General features: G+C 38.2%; 2 protein-coding genes across 6 annotated transcripts; one reads left to right on the forward strand and one right to left on the reverse strand.

The window, feature by feature from the left end:
- Positions 1-33: 33 nt before the first annotated feature.
- Positions 34-9,591, reverse strand: klhdc10 (kelch domain containing 10). 3 transcript variants are annotated; one of them, XM_079622865.1, is made up of 10 exons: positions 9,257-9,550; positions 6,702-6,794; positions 4,875-5,096; positions 4,610-4,764; positions 4,347-4,495; positions 2,872-2,956; positions 2,617-2,683; positions 2,450-2,497; positions 2,209-2,348; positions 34-2,121 (listed from the first exon to the last, which is right to left on the reverse strand). In XM_079622865.1, exons 1-10 carry the CDS (start codon positions 9,339-9,341, stop codon positions 1,912-1,914), a joined length of 1,254 nt encoding a protein of 417 aa, XP_079478991.1. In that variant the 5' UTR covers positions 9,342-9,550; the 3' UTR covers positions 34-1,911. The 3 variants fall into 3 exon arrangements, with proteins under 3 accessions (XP_079478991.1, XP_079478992.1, XP_079478990.1); XM_079622866.1 differs by lacking the exon at positions 6,702-6,794 and having other exon boundaries at positions 9,257-9,591; XM_079622864.1 differs by lacking the exon at positions 6,702-6,794 and having other exon boundaries at positions 4,875-5,435.
- Positions 9,592-10,662: 1,071 nt separating this feature from the next.
- On the forward strand, positions 10,663-14,948 carry zc3hc1 (zinc finger, C3HC-type containing 1). 3 transcript variants are annotated; one of them, XM_079622869.1, is made up of 11 exons: positions 10,663-10,876; positions 11,414-11,516; positions 11,910-12,060; positions 12,145-12,228; positions 12,314-12,441; positions 12,522-12,670; positions 12,769-13,021; positions 13,175-13,378; positions 13,564-13,776; positions 13,873-13,940; positions 14,069-14,946. In XM_079622869.1, the coding sequence occupies exons 1-11, from the start codon at positions 10,743-10,745 to the stop codon at positions 14,199-14,201; spliced, it is 1,620 nt and encodes a 539-aa protein (XP_079478995.1). In that variant the 5' UTR covers positions 10,663-10,742; the 3' UTR covers positions 14,202-14,946. The 3 variants fall into 3 exon arrangements, 2 of the variants coding, with proteins under 2 accessions (XP_079478995.1, XP_079478996.1); XR_013798897.1 differs by having other exon boundaries at positions 10,713-10,876; positions 13,873-13,994; positions 14,069-14,948; XM_079622870.1 differs by having other exon boundaries at positions 10,728-10,876; positions 13,873-14,092.
- The last annotated feature ends 58 nt before the right edge of the window (positions 14,949-15,006 follow it).

Here is a 15,006-nt window from a genome sequence, read left to right on the forward strand (position 1 = left end):
AGATGTAAAAACAGCAGAGATACCACACAGCCAGCAGTTTGAACAAGTTTATTAATTTTTCAACAATAAAACACAAAACTGGTACACAAGTTACAGGTAACCGGTGAGTACCTTGAACATTTGCTGCACAGCTGAGGAATTGAAGTCCAGCGAGACCCCTTGTCTCAAACACAAAGAAATGTAAAGACTCCCGTCACGCCATGCAGACTGAGTGAAATATTCCGCTGTGTTGGTGAAATCATTTCTATGAAAGTCATAAATATGAAGTTGTCACAGTCTGCACATTGCCTGTATGACAAAGCACCCTAAAGTCCTGACCCATGCAAACAGGAATCCAGTCATGAATAAATAAAATGGCAGAAAGTGGTGGGGTAGGCACATATGAGCATGTATGTGACCAAATTCCAGAGTGAAGTTACAGATACAGAGGCAGTAATGATAGCAATTATGAATCTTTTTAACATTTTACTCAACTACATAAATTGCTGGTGCCTAATAAGTGTAGTTACATGGCCACACATGTTAAAATAAAATGCATGAACTTTCAATTCAAGATGCTGTATTTGGCATTTCAACGATGTTTTGAATTCAGAGTTTGATAGTTTAAATGAGTCCGCATAGTAAAGAGATGCTCCGCTACATTATTGCTAAATGACAGGAAGGTTGTTCTTTTTTTTTTTTGACTGTACAGATATACACAAGGCCCAAAATATCATTAGCATTATGCTGACCAAACATGAAATAGTCTTAAATTTTAAGTTTTATTTATTGTTAATGTGTCAAGTGCTAGAAAGCTTGATGAAAATGGTAAGTGTGCACCTTTGTTTTATAAATTCAGGTCAGCTTGTTCGAGTAAAATTTGAATTAAATAATAATAAAGTGCTTTTAGCAAGGCTTTGTCTCATTGTTAAATTTAGCACGTTATCAGGTCTTGCTCGGAAAGGCACTAGATCAATTAAATGACTGTCTGCAGTTGGCTGAAATGTGTCGATTTAAAAATTTCAATGAGTGATGATTCGTTTAAGGAAAAACAAACATTTTATTTCAGTAAAAGCTTTAAAAGTAAATTAAGGAGCACCTTATTCACAGTGATGTAATGACTGGTTTACAAAATTGAGTGAAAAATGGGAACAGCTCTGCTATGGCTGTACAGCTTTGTTGAAAAAAAAATTACTTGGTCTGGTGTTTGTGCCTTAAGTGCAGATGTAACTGCAGATCTGAGCAACAGCGTCCAACCTAAAAATCGACATTCGCAGTGAAAACCCAAAAAAATTGCCATTTTGTTAAAACATTCAACATTTCAACACTGTTTGCACCATTTTCATTGCAGTAAAACCTTAAATCACAATCCCAGGAATCAATAGTTCTGCATAAGTTGGTATCTGTTCAGTAGTGATCTGAACAGTTGCCTGGAAACTAATTAAACCCCAATTACATCACTGCTGATTAAATATTCATGCTGTGATGTGGTGATTTATAAAACTTAAATAATTCTTTGACAGGAGAGGAATTAAGATACATCAGTAAAAACAACTCAACGTCCCTCATGTCACTTCTGAAGGCCAATAAATAACAATATTACAATCTCAAGAAAGAAAAAAAGAACAACAACTTTTAGGTCACTGACCCATATAGTGTTTGAGAAAAAAACCCTTCTCTTTAAAGGATATTTATGTTTTGTATTAATTTTCAAATCATTAAAAGGTGCATACGCAAAACAAAAAAAAGGCATCCTACAAGTTTTTGGTTTTAAGGCGGGCTGCGTTAGGATGGGGTTCCTTAGTCGATCCTGGAGCTTGAGTCCATGCGCTGGCGTCAAGTGCCGTTGTCCTGCCCATGATCAGCTTCCAAAAAAAAAAAGTACACACATAGTACGTACACATATGGTCTCTCGCGCTCACAGCCCACTCTTTATTTTAAGCGTTCAATGAGTTCCTGGGTGAGGCCCAAATTTAGCAGCTGTATCGGGGTAAGTTGGGCCAGGTGGGGGAAGGATTTGAGCAGACGATCCCAGCACAGCTCCAGCAGACTGGGCACTACCAGCCAGATCTTAAACAAGGAACCAGTCCGCTTATTCTCATGGATGTTCACCACGCCACCGTGGATATACATGCAACCGGCCTGAGAGAAAAAAAAGAAGTAGTAGTTAACAGAATAATATGAATGCTTAAGGATGACAAAAATAAAATGTCAATAAAATAAACTGACCGGGGTAACAGCAGCACAGTGGAAATACGCAGGTTCAGGCATCACTGCAGGTAGTTTATTCCACTGGAACGTCTGCAGGTTGATTTTCCACAGGTCGTCCAGTATTACTTCACCATTGTAGCCTCCACATATAAATACATCTGCCACAAACAACAACAGCGATCAAACACTGAGCTCGAAAAAGTAACAGTAAAAGAGTAAAATCTTCAATTCAACAGTTCAGTTAATTAACTAACTCTACCATTTTTAATCTGCACACAACTATGACATCTCCGTGGGGCTGGGTATCCTGAAGAATTAAAATAAAATAAAATATAAGCACTGAATTAGCATGCAATACAAAACATTCACAGTGTGCTTTCCATTGTCAGATGTCAAAATGATTAAGATGAGAATTTCATTACTTACCTATTCTTTCATGAGGCTTAGTTGTGATTTCCTCCCAGGAATTTGTTTCAAGGTTATATGCGTGTATCTGATACAAACATTAGGGACAATTGTCACTTACAATAACATTTCTGAACGATCTGAAATTTAAGAACGATTTGCACAGGGACGTGTTTATATTTCATAAGCAAGGCCAATAATTTCCAGTAAACAAAATAAATCATGTAACATTTGTGAAATTAACCATACATTGGTGATTCATGGAAGCATTTGTACCTTGTCTAATGGGTAGGAAGTCCAGGAAGTTCCACCTCCTAGAATATATATCCTCTGTCCATCATGAGCTATCTCATGCCTATATCTACAAGAAACATATTTAGAAGGAAGTTGTCATCTGCTCAAAGACTGACCTTTTAACATTAGACAAAGAGTTTTAGTAACCCTAGCTTTGTTTAAAGGGTTAGTGACATCAATTACTCACCCTTATGTTGTTCCAGACCCATAAGGCTTTCATTCCTCTTCAGCACACAAATTAAAATATTTTTAATGAAATCTGAGAGATCTGTCCCTCCATTGAAAGTCTATACACCCAAAACTTCAAAATATTAATAAAGAGATTTTGTCTCTTCAGAAGACTTGGATTAAACCAGGCTATTCATATGAATATCTTTTATAATCACTTTATATGATGAACAGATTTAATTTAGACTTTGATTCACATTTAAACATTGATCAGAGAGCACAAACAGAAGCTCAACTGTATCTCTTGACGTGAGAGAGCAACCCTCATTGGTTCTTGCGGAAGCTCAAACGTGCTGAGTAACACACGAGAACGAACCTTGTTTGGTTCTCTCTCGCACATCAAGAGAGCATATTTGAGCGTCCGTTTGCCAAATTTGAACGCTATATGCATGTTTACCGTTTAAAGGTTCTTCATAAACACTGTGTTATACTGGTTAAAACTCTCTTCACATCCTGATAGCAATCAATATAAAAAATGGACAAAACAATGAGATTTATTATATATATATATATATATATATATATATATATCTATATATATCTATATATCTATATATATTTTTTTATAATTACTTTATGAACCGTCAGAGTTTTGGTTGAATATACTTTCAATTAAAGCTGCCGTTGGCAAGTCTGGCAGATAGAGTGGACTTAGACAAAATTTTAATGTTTACAACTCTCATGCCCCTCCCCCACTACCAACGAGCACCCGCCCATCGTCAGTGCGTGTGTACCTGATTTTCTGTGAACGCGTCCGTCTCTTCAGCATCGATCAACACCATAGACTCGGAGGTAGGCTGCCCTGGCTAATCTATCCATAGATAGCAATAACCGAGGAATTGGAAACTTATTAGATTTTCTCTCTGCCATCACGCTTCGTACAATCTTCAGGCGAACTTCAGGCGTGTCGTGTGCATGTGATATTGTAACGTCCGCGTCTGCGCGAGGGAGGGGGATCTGTGATTTGTGCACGAACTGTGATTGAAAGTCAGATCTCACACCCCCCTGCGCTGATTAGACCCGATGATCCGGGACGGTGGATTTTTGCAAAACAAAATAACACGCTCCAGGTGGAGTTAGAAGCTCGGGTTTTTTTCTAAAACCACCTTATTTATGTTGTTCTGTCAGATTATAGTGTCAATTTCACTGAATTTGATCAAAAAAAAGTTGCCGACGGCAGCTTTAACGGTTACAACCAAACCACAATCCCCCCCAAAAAGTTGACTCACCGCTCCTCAGGCAGGTCGTCCGGAGGGTTGTTGGGTTTCAGGTGAATCCACTCACGTGTTGTTAGATCCAGTCTGTGAAGATCTGTGCTGTAGATGTAGCCTGTCGTACCTCCAAATACATATAGGAAGCCATTGATTATGGCCATCGCCTGCAAAACACAAAATAGGGATCACTCAATGAATCTACATAATATAGTATGTTGACTAGAAAACATTGGATACCTTGTACTTGCTTTCATATGAATTTGTTTGGGTTTTTGTACCTGTCCATATATTCGATTGGGTTTCTTTCCCCTGCAGTTGAGGAGGGACCAACGTTTGTATTTAACATTGCAGACGTGAACATCATTTCCGTTGTTTTCCCCGAACGGGATTCCGGTCCCGCCGAACACAAGCAGGTTATTTCCGTGTAAAACAGCTGTGTGACGTACAAACAAGATGGTGAGGAGAGGAAAGAGGTTTAAAATACCTGACATACCGGTGGCTTTTTGGAACATCCTCAAAATAAAAATATAATTTTCACATTACCTGACATCGAAGCCAGTTCGGTGGGCATAAAACCCTCCGTGCGGATCTGTTGCCATGTCCCTGTGGCGAAGTGGAACCTCCACAGCTCCCTGAACAGCGGGTAGTCTTCGTTCTCTGAGCCGCCTGATTCATCGTAGTCGGGGTTGTACCCTCCGAACACATAGAGGTTGGTGTTGTCTGCTACACAGCGATGGCCACTCCGGGCCGGAGGGGCTCTGTGACCTACAGAGACAGACAGCAGCCTATTGATGATGAGACGACAAAACAGCTGGGAGGTCCTCAGTGAGTTAGCATCTGTCTTGAAAGGTAGAGGAAAGATTAAGGATGGAGGAAAAATGAGATCCAGTGTTTGTTGCTGGGATTGAACTGCAAGGGGTCGTTCACACAGAACATGTTTTTTCATTCCACTGCGCTACTTTTCTATTGTTTTTCAAAGTCAACGCAGACGTCTTTAACCGCTGAGCTCGCGTCTTTTGCAGCGTCATTGTGTGAACAAGCCCCAAGGCAACAAATTATTCTGAGTAAGCACAACGTCAATATTCAAGCCTCCACAGGACAGTTCTGGAAAGCAGGAAGGAGATTAAAGACACATTTGAGTTCATTCTTCACAAAGTTACCTGTGAAACAAAATGCAAACTGCATTATTAGTTTAGTTTCATCCATAACATAGAAACATAACCCATTCCGATTCCAAGTGAATGGATAAGCCTTAAATTAACTTATTTCACTCAGATAAAGCTTGAAAATGTGTCAAATCTATATGTACAAATAAATATCTGAAGTTTGACTCGTTTAGAAGAAACATCTACACGATGGCGACTTCAAATACAACAATTTAACACAAAACAGCATGGGTAACAGTGAACAGAACACACCTGCGACACCAAATTAATTAACAACTAATAGTTCAGACCATAAGCCTTCATTCCTTGTCCAGGTCTGCTTAAATATTCATATTTAAGCAGCAATGGCCACTCCCCCAAACACAATGCAGATTCAGATGCACAAACAGGATCTTGGCTGAAACAACTCCATTTATAAATAGGTTTTTATTCATTTATAAATATAATAATAAATATTATAAATATATATTTATTTCTAAAAAAACAATAAAAAAACTACTAATAGATAAATAAAATACAATTTATTTTTATTATAATTATTGTTGTTAAATATATTATTAAAATGGAAAGTATAATATTATTAAATATTTTTTGTTTCAATTATGTAATATATTAAATATATAGGCTATTACAATTAACCAAAAGCGCAAAAGATGTAAAATTTTCACACGTCTGTTTTCTCCCCCAGTGTACAAAACTGATAAGTTGACACCCAACTTTATGAATCTATGAAAATAATAGATCTGCACGATTCAAAGGCCACGGACCTACGATCACAGCATGCGATGCCTCACCCTTGCAAATTTCTTGCCAGTGAATTTGCCTTGAAACCTGGATGCTGCACCTGAGTGAGAGCATTCGAGGGATAATAAAGTGGAAAGTGAAAAAATAAAAACTGACACAAATCAATACAAATAAAAAGGATCAACACACATCACTTACAACCAGACGAACACTTTGGCCTTTCCCGTTTTTTTTTAAACACCCAAGCCATCCTGCCCCAGCTTTGCCCCCAATGAAGCTTAGCAGAAAGAGCCCTGGCAAAAAGAGCGGTGGTCTTTTTTCTTTTCTTTTTTACACCACAGTGAAGAAGAGCAGGTTTGAAGAGAGGGAGGGTGGGGACAGCATGGGGGAGGCCTCCAGATTTGTCATGTGGGTTTTCTTTTTGAAGTTCAGTTAAAGGCAGACATCGCCTATTACCCACCTTCTCTTAAAAACCTGTTAGGGATCCGTAGACTGGGGCAGGGCTGGCCGAGGAGTCTTCGAGCTTGTACCCAGGAAACTCTCTTCTTAGAGCCTGTTACCACAATTACCGCAGTCAGACAGACAAAATAACAACAACAAAAGGACAATGGCAAAATAAAGAAAAACATAAACAGACAAACACCCTGCCCATCACTCAAGGGGTCAACAAATGGGTTTGGACAAAAAAAGGCTAATGTACAATTAAGTGATGTGGTATGTCACTTCCTACAAAAATAAACAACTTCTCACTGGCACACGCCCCACAGTTTAAGTAATCTGTGCAATAAATAACCATGAAAAACATTAAGAGACTCATTCAAAAGGACCACAAGTTCAACAGCCCTAATACTCAAAGCAAAGCAGAATGAAAATCCTTTGGCACTAGTGCATGAACAACATATACCCAGGATAAAATAGAAAACATGCACGATTGCAAAAAATAAATAAATAAAAATGTGTGTTTCCACAAAAATATTAAGAAGCACAAATGTTAGCAAAATTGATAATAATAACTATGTTTCTTGAGCATCAAAGAAGACTGAAGTAATGATGCTGAAAATTCAGCTTTGCCCTCACAGGAATACATTGCAGTTTTACTTTTTATTTATTTATAATATTTCAAGGAAATTCAGTCAAAGTAATTTAGAGACTAGCATTAAAAAATTTGAATTACTACTAAAAAAATGTATGACTTAAAAAAGATATATATATATTCTATGACTTATCCAGACCTGGAAAAAATGATGCCCACTGGAACTCTGTTTAAATGTACTGTGTTGATATGTCTGGGACTCAATGTTTGGAAACAATTGAAAACACACTGATAACTGGTTTGCTTAGGATCAACCGCAAATAAACTACAAAAAAAAAAAAGTTGGATGCACCCCAGTAATGTTTGACAGAGCATTGCCACGTGTTTTGTTTCTAGTGGATTCTGTGGTTAGAAGTCAAAAGTCTCTCCAGGTGTGAGAACACGTAACGTAAGCCCCTTCAAAATACAAACTGAAGATGTCCACTGAAGACAAACTACTACAGCAGCACCAAATGAAAAGCAAGTCACATGGTCCGATTTGAGGTTTTTAAGATTGCCATATGCAAATCATCATCTGAGAGCTACATTTACAGTGAACCGGCTGCCTCCAGCTGAGAAGCGTGTATTATGCATGACACGTTGTGCATGACACCCAGCAGCTTCAAAACACATGTTTAAGACAACCTTTGAGTAACATACTGCGTTCTTTCTAACCCAAGAAGCCTGTGGCGAATACATAAATTCAGTTTGGTGTAGATTTTGCGCAAGTATAAAAACTTAAGGCGTTTAATCACTCATCAGAAACAGGAAGGAGGATACAGATGGCTAGAGCTGCAGACATGTGATGGGTGGTGTGAATATCATTAAAGTCCTAATGTCACACTGCTACTGTTTTAATGCACCACAGCTGCCTGAAATTATTAGTGTAGGCTATGTCTTACTGCTGAAAGATAAAAAAAGAGAAGTATTTACACCGTGACTCTGAGCAGAACCAGACAGAGCCGGGCTTTTATTTACCCATGGAGTTGTATTTACCCATGGGCTGATCTGTGGCACTATTAACAGTCCAAACAAACGGCCAAGTGAAATACATCCCTAAACTATAAACATCACACTAAACACGGAGTAATTCTGTATAAGCCTTAACTACATCCATTCTTTTTACAGGTGGTGTGCATTAAAAACCACTTAGACAACAATTTTTAAACATAATTTAACTTTTACGTTTAATCTAGAAACACAAAATAAATATTTTAGTTACACATTTCCCCCAAACCTTGCATTCATTCAGTCGATTACTATGTAAAGTACAACAAGGTTGCAAACAGGTTTGCTTATTCAGGACTGAAACGAATTAAAACTGGAAACCAAGAGCATAGAGTTCAAGCACTAGCTGCTTATATAACGTTACATTCTACTTTTCCAACAACTAGGCCTATATTGGCACTATTTGCACTTTATAACAGTAACAGAGCTTGGTCTGTAAATCAACATTAACAGATGCATTAAAGAGAAATGCTTAAACTTCACTTGACAAGACAATCAAATAGTTGATAAAAAAGCATTACATGCAGATGTAAATTATTACAAATATTAATATCACAGTCAAATAATGAGTCTGACATCTAAAGCTAAATGCAAATTAAGCTGTCAAGCTCAATTCCCAAGCTAACCGTATTTAACGCAACTTTTTGACAGTAAAGCCAACATCAAATGACGACTACAATGCACAGCCTTTTGCTAAGTTAAATATGAGATACACATCATAATGAAAAGATGCGAACTTGAAAGGTTGATAATCAAATCAAAACAAAACCATTAGCGATACAGCTAACGCTAGATGCTAGCAGCGCGAGAGATGTGAAATACAAAATACCTGTTCTTTATATCATGACAGAAATTAGATAGAAATTTTATTTTTCTGGAAAAAAAATATTGCTTTTATTGTGCTTATTCAAGCGGTTAACTGAGTCCTCACTGACCTGCGGCTCTTATCGGAGGCCTTCCAGACAGCCGCTCAAACTGATTGAGTCTGTCCGGGCTGTGTGCACCTTCTGCGGCAGACATCGCTCCAAAAATCACGCTGAAATCATCCACCTACACGCACTCGCAGACAACGGGGTTTCCTTCAACAGACAGAGGTATATCGTAGCGCATAACTCAGCCCATTCTCCCCAGAAAGAGACGCTTAAATTAAATAGATGGACCTGACCGGGTCTCCTTTGCAATGTGAAGGCAGAAACGCTGGTGAATTGAACACATTCAAGATGGCCACCAAAAAAGACATATTTGGACTTTTTTAAATGTATTTCAAGATAAAAGTCTTCATGATAAACATCAAAATTTAAAATCATGAAGCCATGAAAAAATGCTGGCTGTTTTGAGTTCTACAATTTTGGTACATTTAAATTAAATACTTCAAGCTGACCCAAAATGTCAAGTACTACAAAAATGCTGCAGTTTGTTGTATAAACCCTGCTGCATGTACATTTATGTTATGTAATATATATTTTTAAAGTCACCATGAAATCAAAATGTGCATTTTCTATTTTTTATGGAATATAACCGTATTTATTATAAATGATTTTTTAGTGCACATCATTATTTTTTCAAATTCAAATTCATGTGCACACTTTAAAAGGTTACGTCAAGGGATTTCCTCATTCCTCACTTCCTCATCATCATCAGTCAAACTAAATTTAATTTCAAATGTCATACATTATTAAAAATGTATAGTTTATTTAGTATATCTCTATAATATAATTAAGACATTTGAATTGTCCTAAATGTACCTGCAAAATATTTTGCATATTGAGGGCAGCTTATATATATTTTGTGGAGCACTTAAGAGATGTAAAATCTTTTTTACAAAACACACTGCAATTTAAGTTTTCACCCTACAAAATTAATTGCGTCAAACGCTAAAATGAGACATAATTATGTTTGTTCCCAGCTCAACTCAAGGCCATCAGACTGCAGTTTGAAAAATCTAAAATGAACTACTCACAATGAGTTGGACTTTCTACAGAAAAACAAATGTCTCTCATCCATTAACTGTATGTTCTGCACAAACTAGCTGAGTGTGTCAAATGTGTGTAATCGCACCTTTTTCATTGAATCACACTAAATAAGCATCAATTTATTCAATCCCCATATTTACAAGCTGTATTATGTGGATAAATCATATATATTTTTTTTTCTTTGATTAACATAACTAAGATGTTAATGAGAAGAACAATATTTCAACATACATTTGGTGAATAAAACAAGCCTGGTAATGGGTTACTACAATTTAATTATTATAATTTGGTGTTTACCACTGTCATCAAAATAAGAAATTTAGCAAAATGACAGAAAGCTTCTTAAATGGTTACCACGCTACACTTTTGTAATGGATGGGGCGGAACTGTGTAAAAATGTTGATAATTGATATCTTGCAGTGGGAGTGTTTAGAGACAGACACCGAACATGGCGGCGCTCGGCAGCCGTGCAAATCGGCCAGAAAACGGCGAAAAACAAAGCAAATCTCCTCTCGTGTCTCCCCTGAAAGTGCGAGAACTTCTAAACGAAGGCGTAGCCTCGGAAGACAACGTGTTTAATTGGTAAGAGTTTCATTATAATGAGAGAGAAGTTACAAAAAAGTGAGAATGTGCGGGAGGAAAGCAGGGCAGGGGTGGTGAACAATTCGACAATCGGATAAGTTTTTACTGAAAACCCTGATGGAAAATTTAACTTAAACCAGTAGCTGTGTTTTTGAACATAGTAGATGGTACCAACTGGACTTTAACTGATGCAAACTGCTTGACCATCTTGGCAAAATCAACAAACTAGCTAAAGACCACCAGCTTAGATTAGAAACAAACCACGTTACCCGAGTCCCTGTCAACCTGTAGCTAGTTTTTAACTGGTCATTTGCTGATGCAGGCTTTTCTTAGACCAGCAACAAACCAGCTACCAGCTGGTCAAACTGTTTTTTTTTTTTTTTTAAAGCATGACAGCCGGTCTTGGTATACCACCTTGTTCCAAATCAAATCTTAAGATGTTATGTTTTTCCCCCTGTAAGGAGTAAATAATTTGGGTTTTACTTATGTGTGGAAAATATAGCACTAGGTTGATTCACTTTTCTCTCCATGTCTCAGTTCGCAGCTGGATCCAAACACACTGTCTCCAAATGGTCTTGGGAAAGCTCCTTGTGAGGCAGCAAACAAAGAAGCATTTTTCAACAGAGTTGAATCCTACTCCATATCCTTTTGAGTGTCGCTGTGAAAACATGAAGCTGGATTTGAGAAAGCAACAGCCAGTTTGTGTTGCATATTAAATTGCATATCTGTTTTACACTAATCAACTCAGTTGTTGGACTTTTCATTAATTCTTGATTGATTTCAAGATGTTGTATGTATTACACATCTAGTTGTTTGATTAATCTGAATGAAAATGTCTTTAAAACCTGACAGACTTGGTCACCATGAAATCAGATTTGACAGTTCTTCTTTTTCTTTTATGGAACATTGCAGTTTATTAATAATGTCCTGCACTTTATATCGAAATATGAAAAAAAAACCCACAACTTTGGTTTCTTTCATTCATTGCCTTTGCAAAAAGAAAAGAAAAAAGAAAAGTCCTTAACATAAGCACTGTCTGAAATGGGCCGGAAAGCCCCGTGTGCTCTCGCCGCTGAAATGTGCACGATACGGCTGGATCAATGTAGACTGTGATATGTTAAGGTGTTCTAGTTGCCAGGCTTTTCTCTGTTCATCAATCCAAGCAACCTTGGACTTCCAGAAATGTAAGTTTTGCTCTGTTTTTATTATAGAGCGAAGCTATATTTTGTATCTGCACACATTCACTTATTTATTTCCACTTTTTTTAGATGAAGGACGGATTTCGGAGTTGCTACAGCAGCTTCAAACGCAACATGAGAAATTCTGTTCCTGGCCAGATTTTCCATGTCCAGGTATTTTGAGAGTCTCTCTAGTCGTCTGTGTCTGTTTGACATCTAAATCAATCATTGCTAATCAATAATGTTGTTTGTGTTGCAGATCGCTTCTGGATGGTTCCTATTAATGAGCCTACGATATTACTCGGTGCCTTCGTAGACCGTTTCAAAAGTGCTTGCCTTCTAGAACAGCAGCTGCCTGCTATGAAGCCAGAGCAGCTCAAAGCCATGGTATTATTCTTTATTTTTAAAGGGAAGTCAATGAAGGATTCTTCTATGCATTCATAATTTTGGATTTTCTTTTTCCTCAGACCTTAACTGAAGATGTTATAAGTGTCCTCCTACAGCTGATTGAAGATGAGCAAGTGAAGCAAGGTGGTTCTCCCTCTAAAGTCTCATCAGATCCACTCTCTGTACAGGTGGCAGCATGCATCATAGCCCTTTGCGGTTGGGCGGCCAGGTAAAAATCTGAATCAGTGACTTTTTATGATGCAGCAATGGCAAACTTCTCGCAGAACATTCGGGTTTTATGTCATTCTATGCCTTGTTTCCATTTAGCCCGTCACTACACATTATGAATCTGCCCATCCTCACTTGTTCGTACTGCATGAGAAAGGTAGGGATGTGGAACTTCTATCAAATGGAGACTGTTTCAGAGGGTGAAAACCCTCCGCAGTCTCCAACATCTACTACTGCCTTGACTCCAACTCAAGGCATGAGTGGGGAAAAGGGGACGCCCACCTCACCATCCCAATCCCCCACTCCATGTCGCATGAAGCTGCGTAGTCAAGACTCCACACGCTCTGAGCAGGTGAGTCTTTTGCATTTTGACATTAGTTTGTCTTGAGGTAAACTTTAAGACTGTAAACTTTCCATTTAAACTTATCCGGGAATGACCATTATATTACTTTGATGTTCTTCAGTCACAACCCTCTAAATTGTCAACACTGTCTTGTGCATATAGATGGACACTACATCATCCCCACCGGTTCTTCGCACCAGAAGCAGAGACTCCCCTATCCCACATGATGAGCATCCAAGCCCCCTGTCCAGGGGCAAGAGACCAATGACCCGCAGAAGGGGTCAAGGAGAAAACCTGGCCATGGATGTGCCCTCTAGTCCACAGCGAAAGACAAAACGCACACGTCTCTCATCTGCCAGTGGCTCTGTAAGGACTATTATTATGTATAAATTGCTGTTATTATTATTATAGGACAATGTAATATATTACATACATTTTATTTATCTGCATAACCTGATGTCCTAATGGTATTTATGTTTTTAATGTCACTACAAGTTCGATTGAACATCACGTTTTCAAATTTGAAGCCTGTTTTGTTTTATCTGTTATAGGAAGGGCCCATGCAGAGAAATGTGTTTGACCCAGTAGCCCAACACCGAGACTGGTGTCCTTGGGTGAGTGTGGGAAGAGAGGAGGGCAATCTAGACGGCTCTGTCTTTGTTGGCTGTGAGGCAGAACTCCCTCAACCAGGCTGGAAAGCAGCGCTCACTCTGTTCTTATCCATGAAAAGAAGCGCCAGTCCAGTAGGAGCCAGCCCATCTCAGGTAGGGCCAAATATGACAAACTACTATTTTGTTGAAGCTAACAATCATTTTTCATCCTTCTAACATTTTTTTATTTATTTTTATTCTTTCATCTAGGGTCCTCATGACAAATCAAAAAGGGTGTTCTCGATATTCCGACAGTGGCAGGTATCTTCCCCAAGCCAGTAAGTTGCACTTTGGAAAGTGGACTGGGAAACCCTGGTGACGTTATTCTAGTGGTACGCTGTCCTTTGTAATAATGACAGTACTTTCATATCAGATTGTTTCTTGATAATGTGAGTCTTGTTTACAGTATTGGGTTTGGTTGGGAAAGGGACAGTAAATCCACACGGATCAAAGCAGCCAGTGCGGAAAGACCTTGCCTTGGAACAGGAAAGCCCAGCAGAGTTCTTCTCAGAAATTGTAACTTTAACACTCTGTTTTGAGTCTGGGCCTGTCCAGTCTACATTCAAACATCAACTGACCAGTGGCCAGTGCAATTTACCTTGCATGGACTGCCAAATAGTCCTCGCCACCTCAGGCTTTAGGGTTTTAGTCTAATTTAGGGAAGCTTTAGGGAAGCTCCTAGACCTACACTGGAAGACATGCTAGTTGTATCATCGCTGGACGTTCAGATTATAGATCAGCCAAGGATTTTTCTGCATTGTTTTAGGTATATGATATTTACTTCCATAAATGTGAATGGACTGAATCTCATTTTTAAATGTTTATCCCTTATCTTTTACCCACATGCCAGCTGAAATAGATGCCATATTTAGAAAAGAGTGCCAATGTAAATGGTTTTGCTTTTGGATCACTTTCTCTGTAAGTGCTGCCTGTAGTGCCCTTCATCATGCATGCAATTCTTGGTATCTCTGCCTAATCTAAATAAACTTAATACTTTTGCTGGTTTTCACTATGTATGTTTTTTCATTATGTTGTCTTAAAGGGATACTTCTCTTTTTAAAAAACCTTTGAGTCCTGTGGCTTTTACATGCTTGTAAAATGCAATATTACGTTCCTTTAAAAAGAATGGGGAAAATGTATTTTCATTCTAGTTTACTACCAATATTGAGCATTAAAAATGGAACTATTAAAAACAAATATATGTGCATAAAAGAAATAAATTCGGTAGCACACAACAGGGGGCATATCCTAACAAAGGGGGCCGTGCCCCAACTGTCATTGTGGATTAAAAAAACTACAAATTTGAATGGTCCACTCCTTATGACAGCCCGAAACACCGCATAG

Source organism: Phoxinus phoxinus (genome assembly GCF_949152265.1).
Source record: "Phoxinus phoxinus genome assembly, chromosome: 9".
In the NCBI taxonomy this organism is placed as follows: domain Eukaryota; kingdom Metazoa; phylum Chordata; class Actinopteri; order Cypriniformes; family Leuciscidae; genus Phoxinus; species Phoxinus phoxinus.

Bases quoted from the DNA above. Each gene is read 5' to 3' on its own strand.
- zc3hc1 (XM_079622869.1), top strand. From the start codon at position 10,743: ATGGCGGCGCTCGGCAGCCGTGCAAATCGGCCAGAAAACGGCGAAAAA. The intron at 12,229-12,313 runs GTATTTTGAGAG...TTTGTGTTGCAG, and splicing joins GCCAGATTTTCCATGTCCAG to ATCGCTTCTGGATGGTTCCT. The intron at 12,671-12,768 runs GTAAAAATCTGA...GTTTCCATTTAG, and splicing joins CTTTGCGGTTGGGCGGCCAG to CCCGTCACTACACATTATGA.
- klhdc10 (XM_079622864.1), bottom strand. From the start codon at position 5,277: ATGAAAAAACATGTTCTGTGTGAACGACCCCTTGCAGTTCAATCCCAG. The intron at 4,765-4,874 runs GTAATGTGAAAA...TACGTCACACAG, and splicing joins CGAACTGGCTTCGATGTCAG to CTGTTTTACACGGAAATAAC. The intron at 4,496-4,609 runs GTACAAAAACCC...TGTGTTTTGCAG, and splicing joins CCAATCGAATATATGGACAG to GCGATGGCCATAATCAATGG.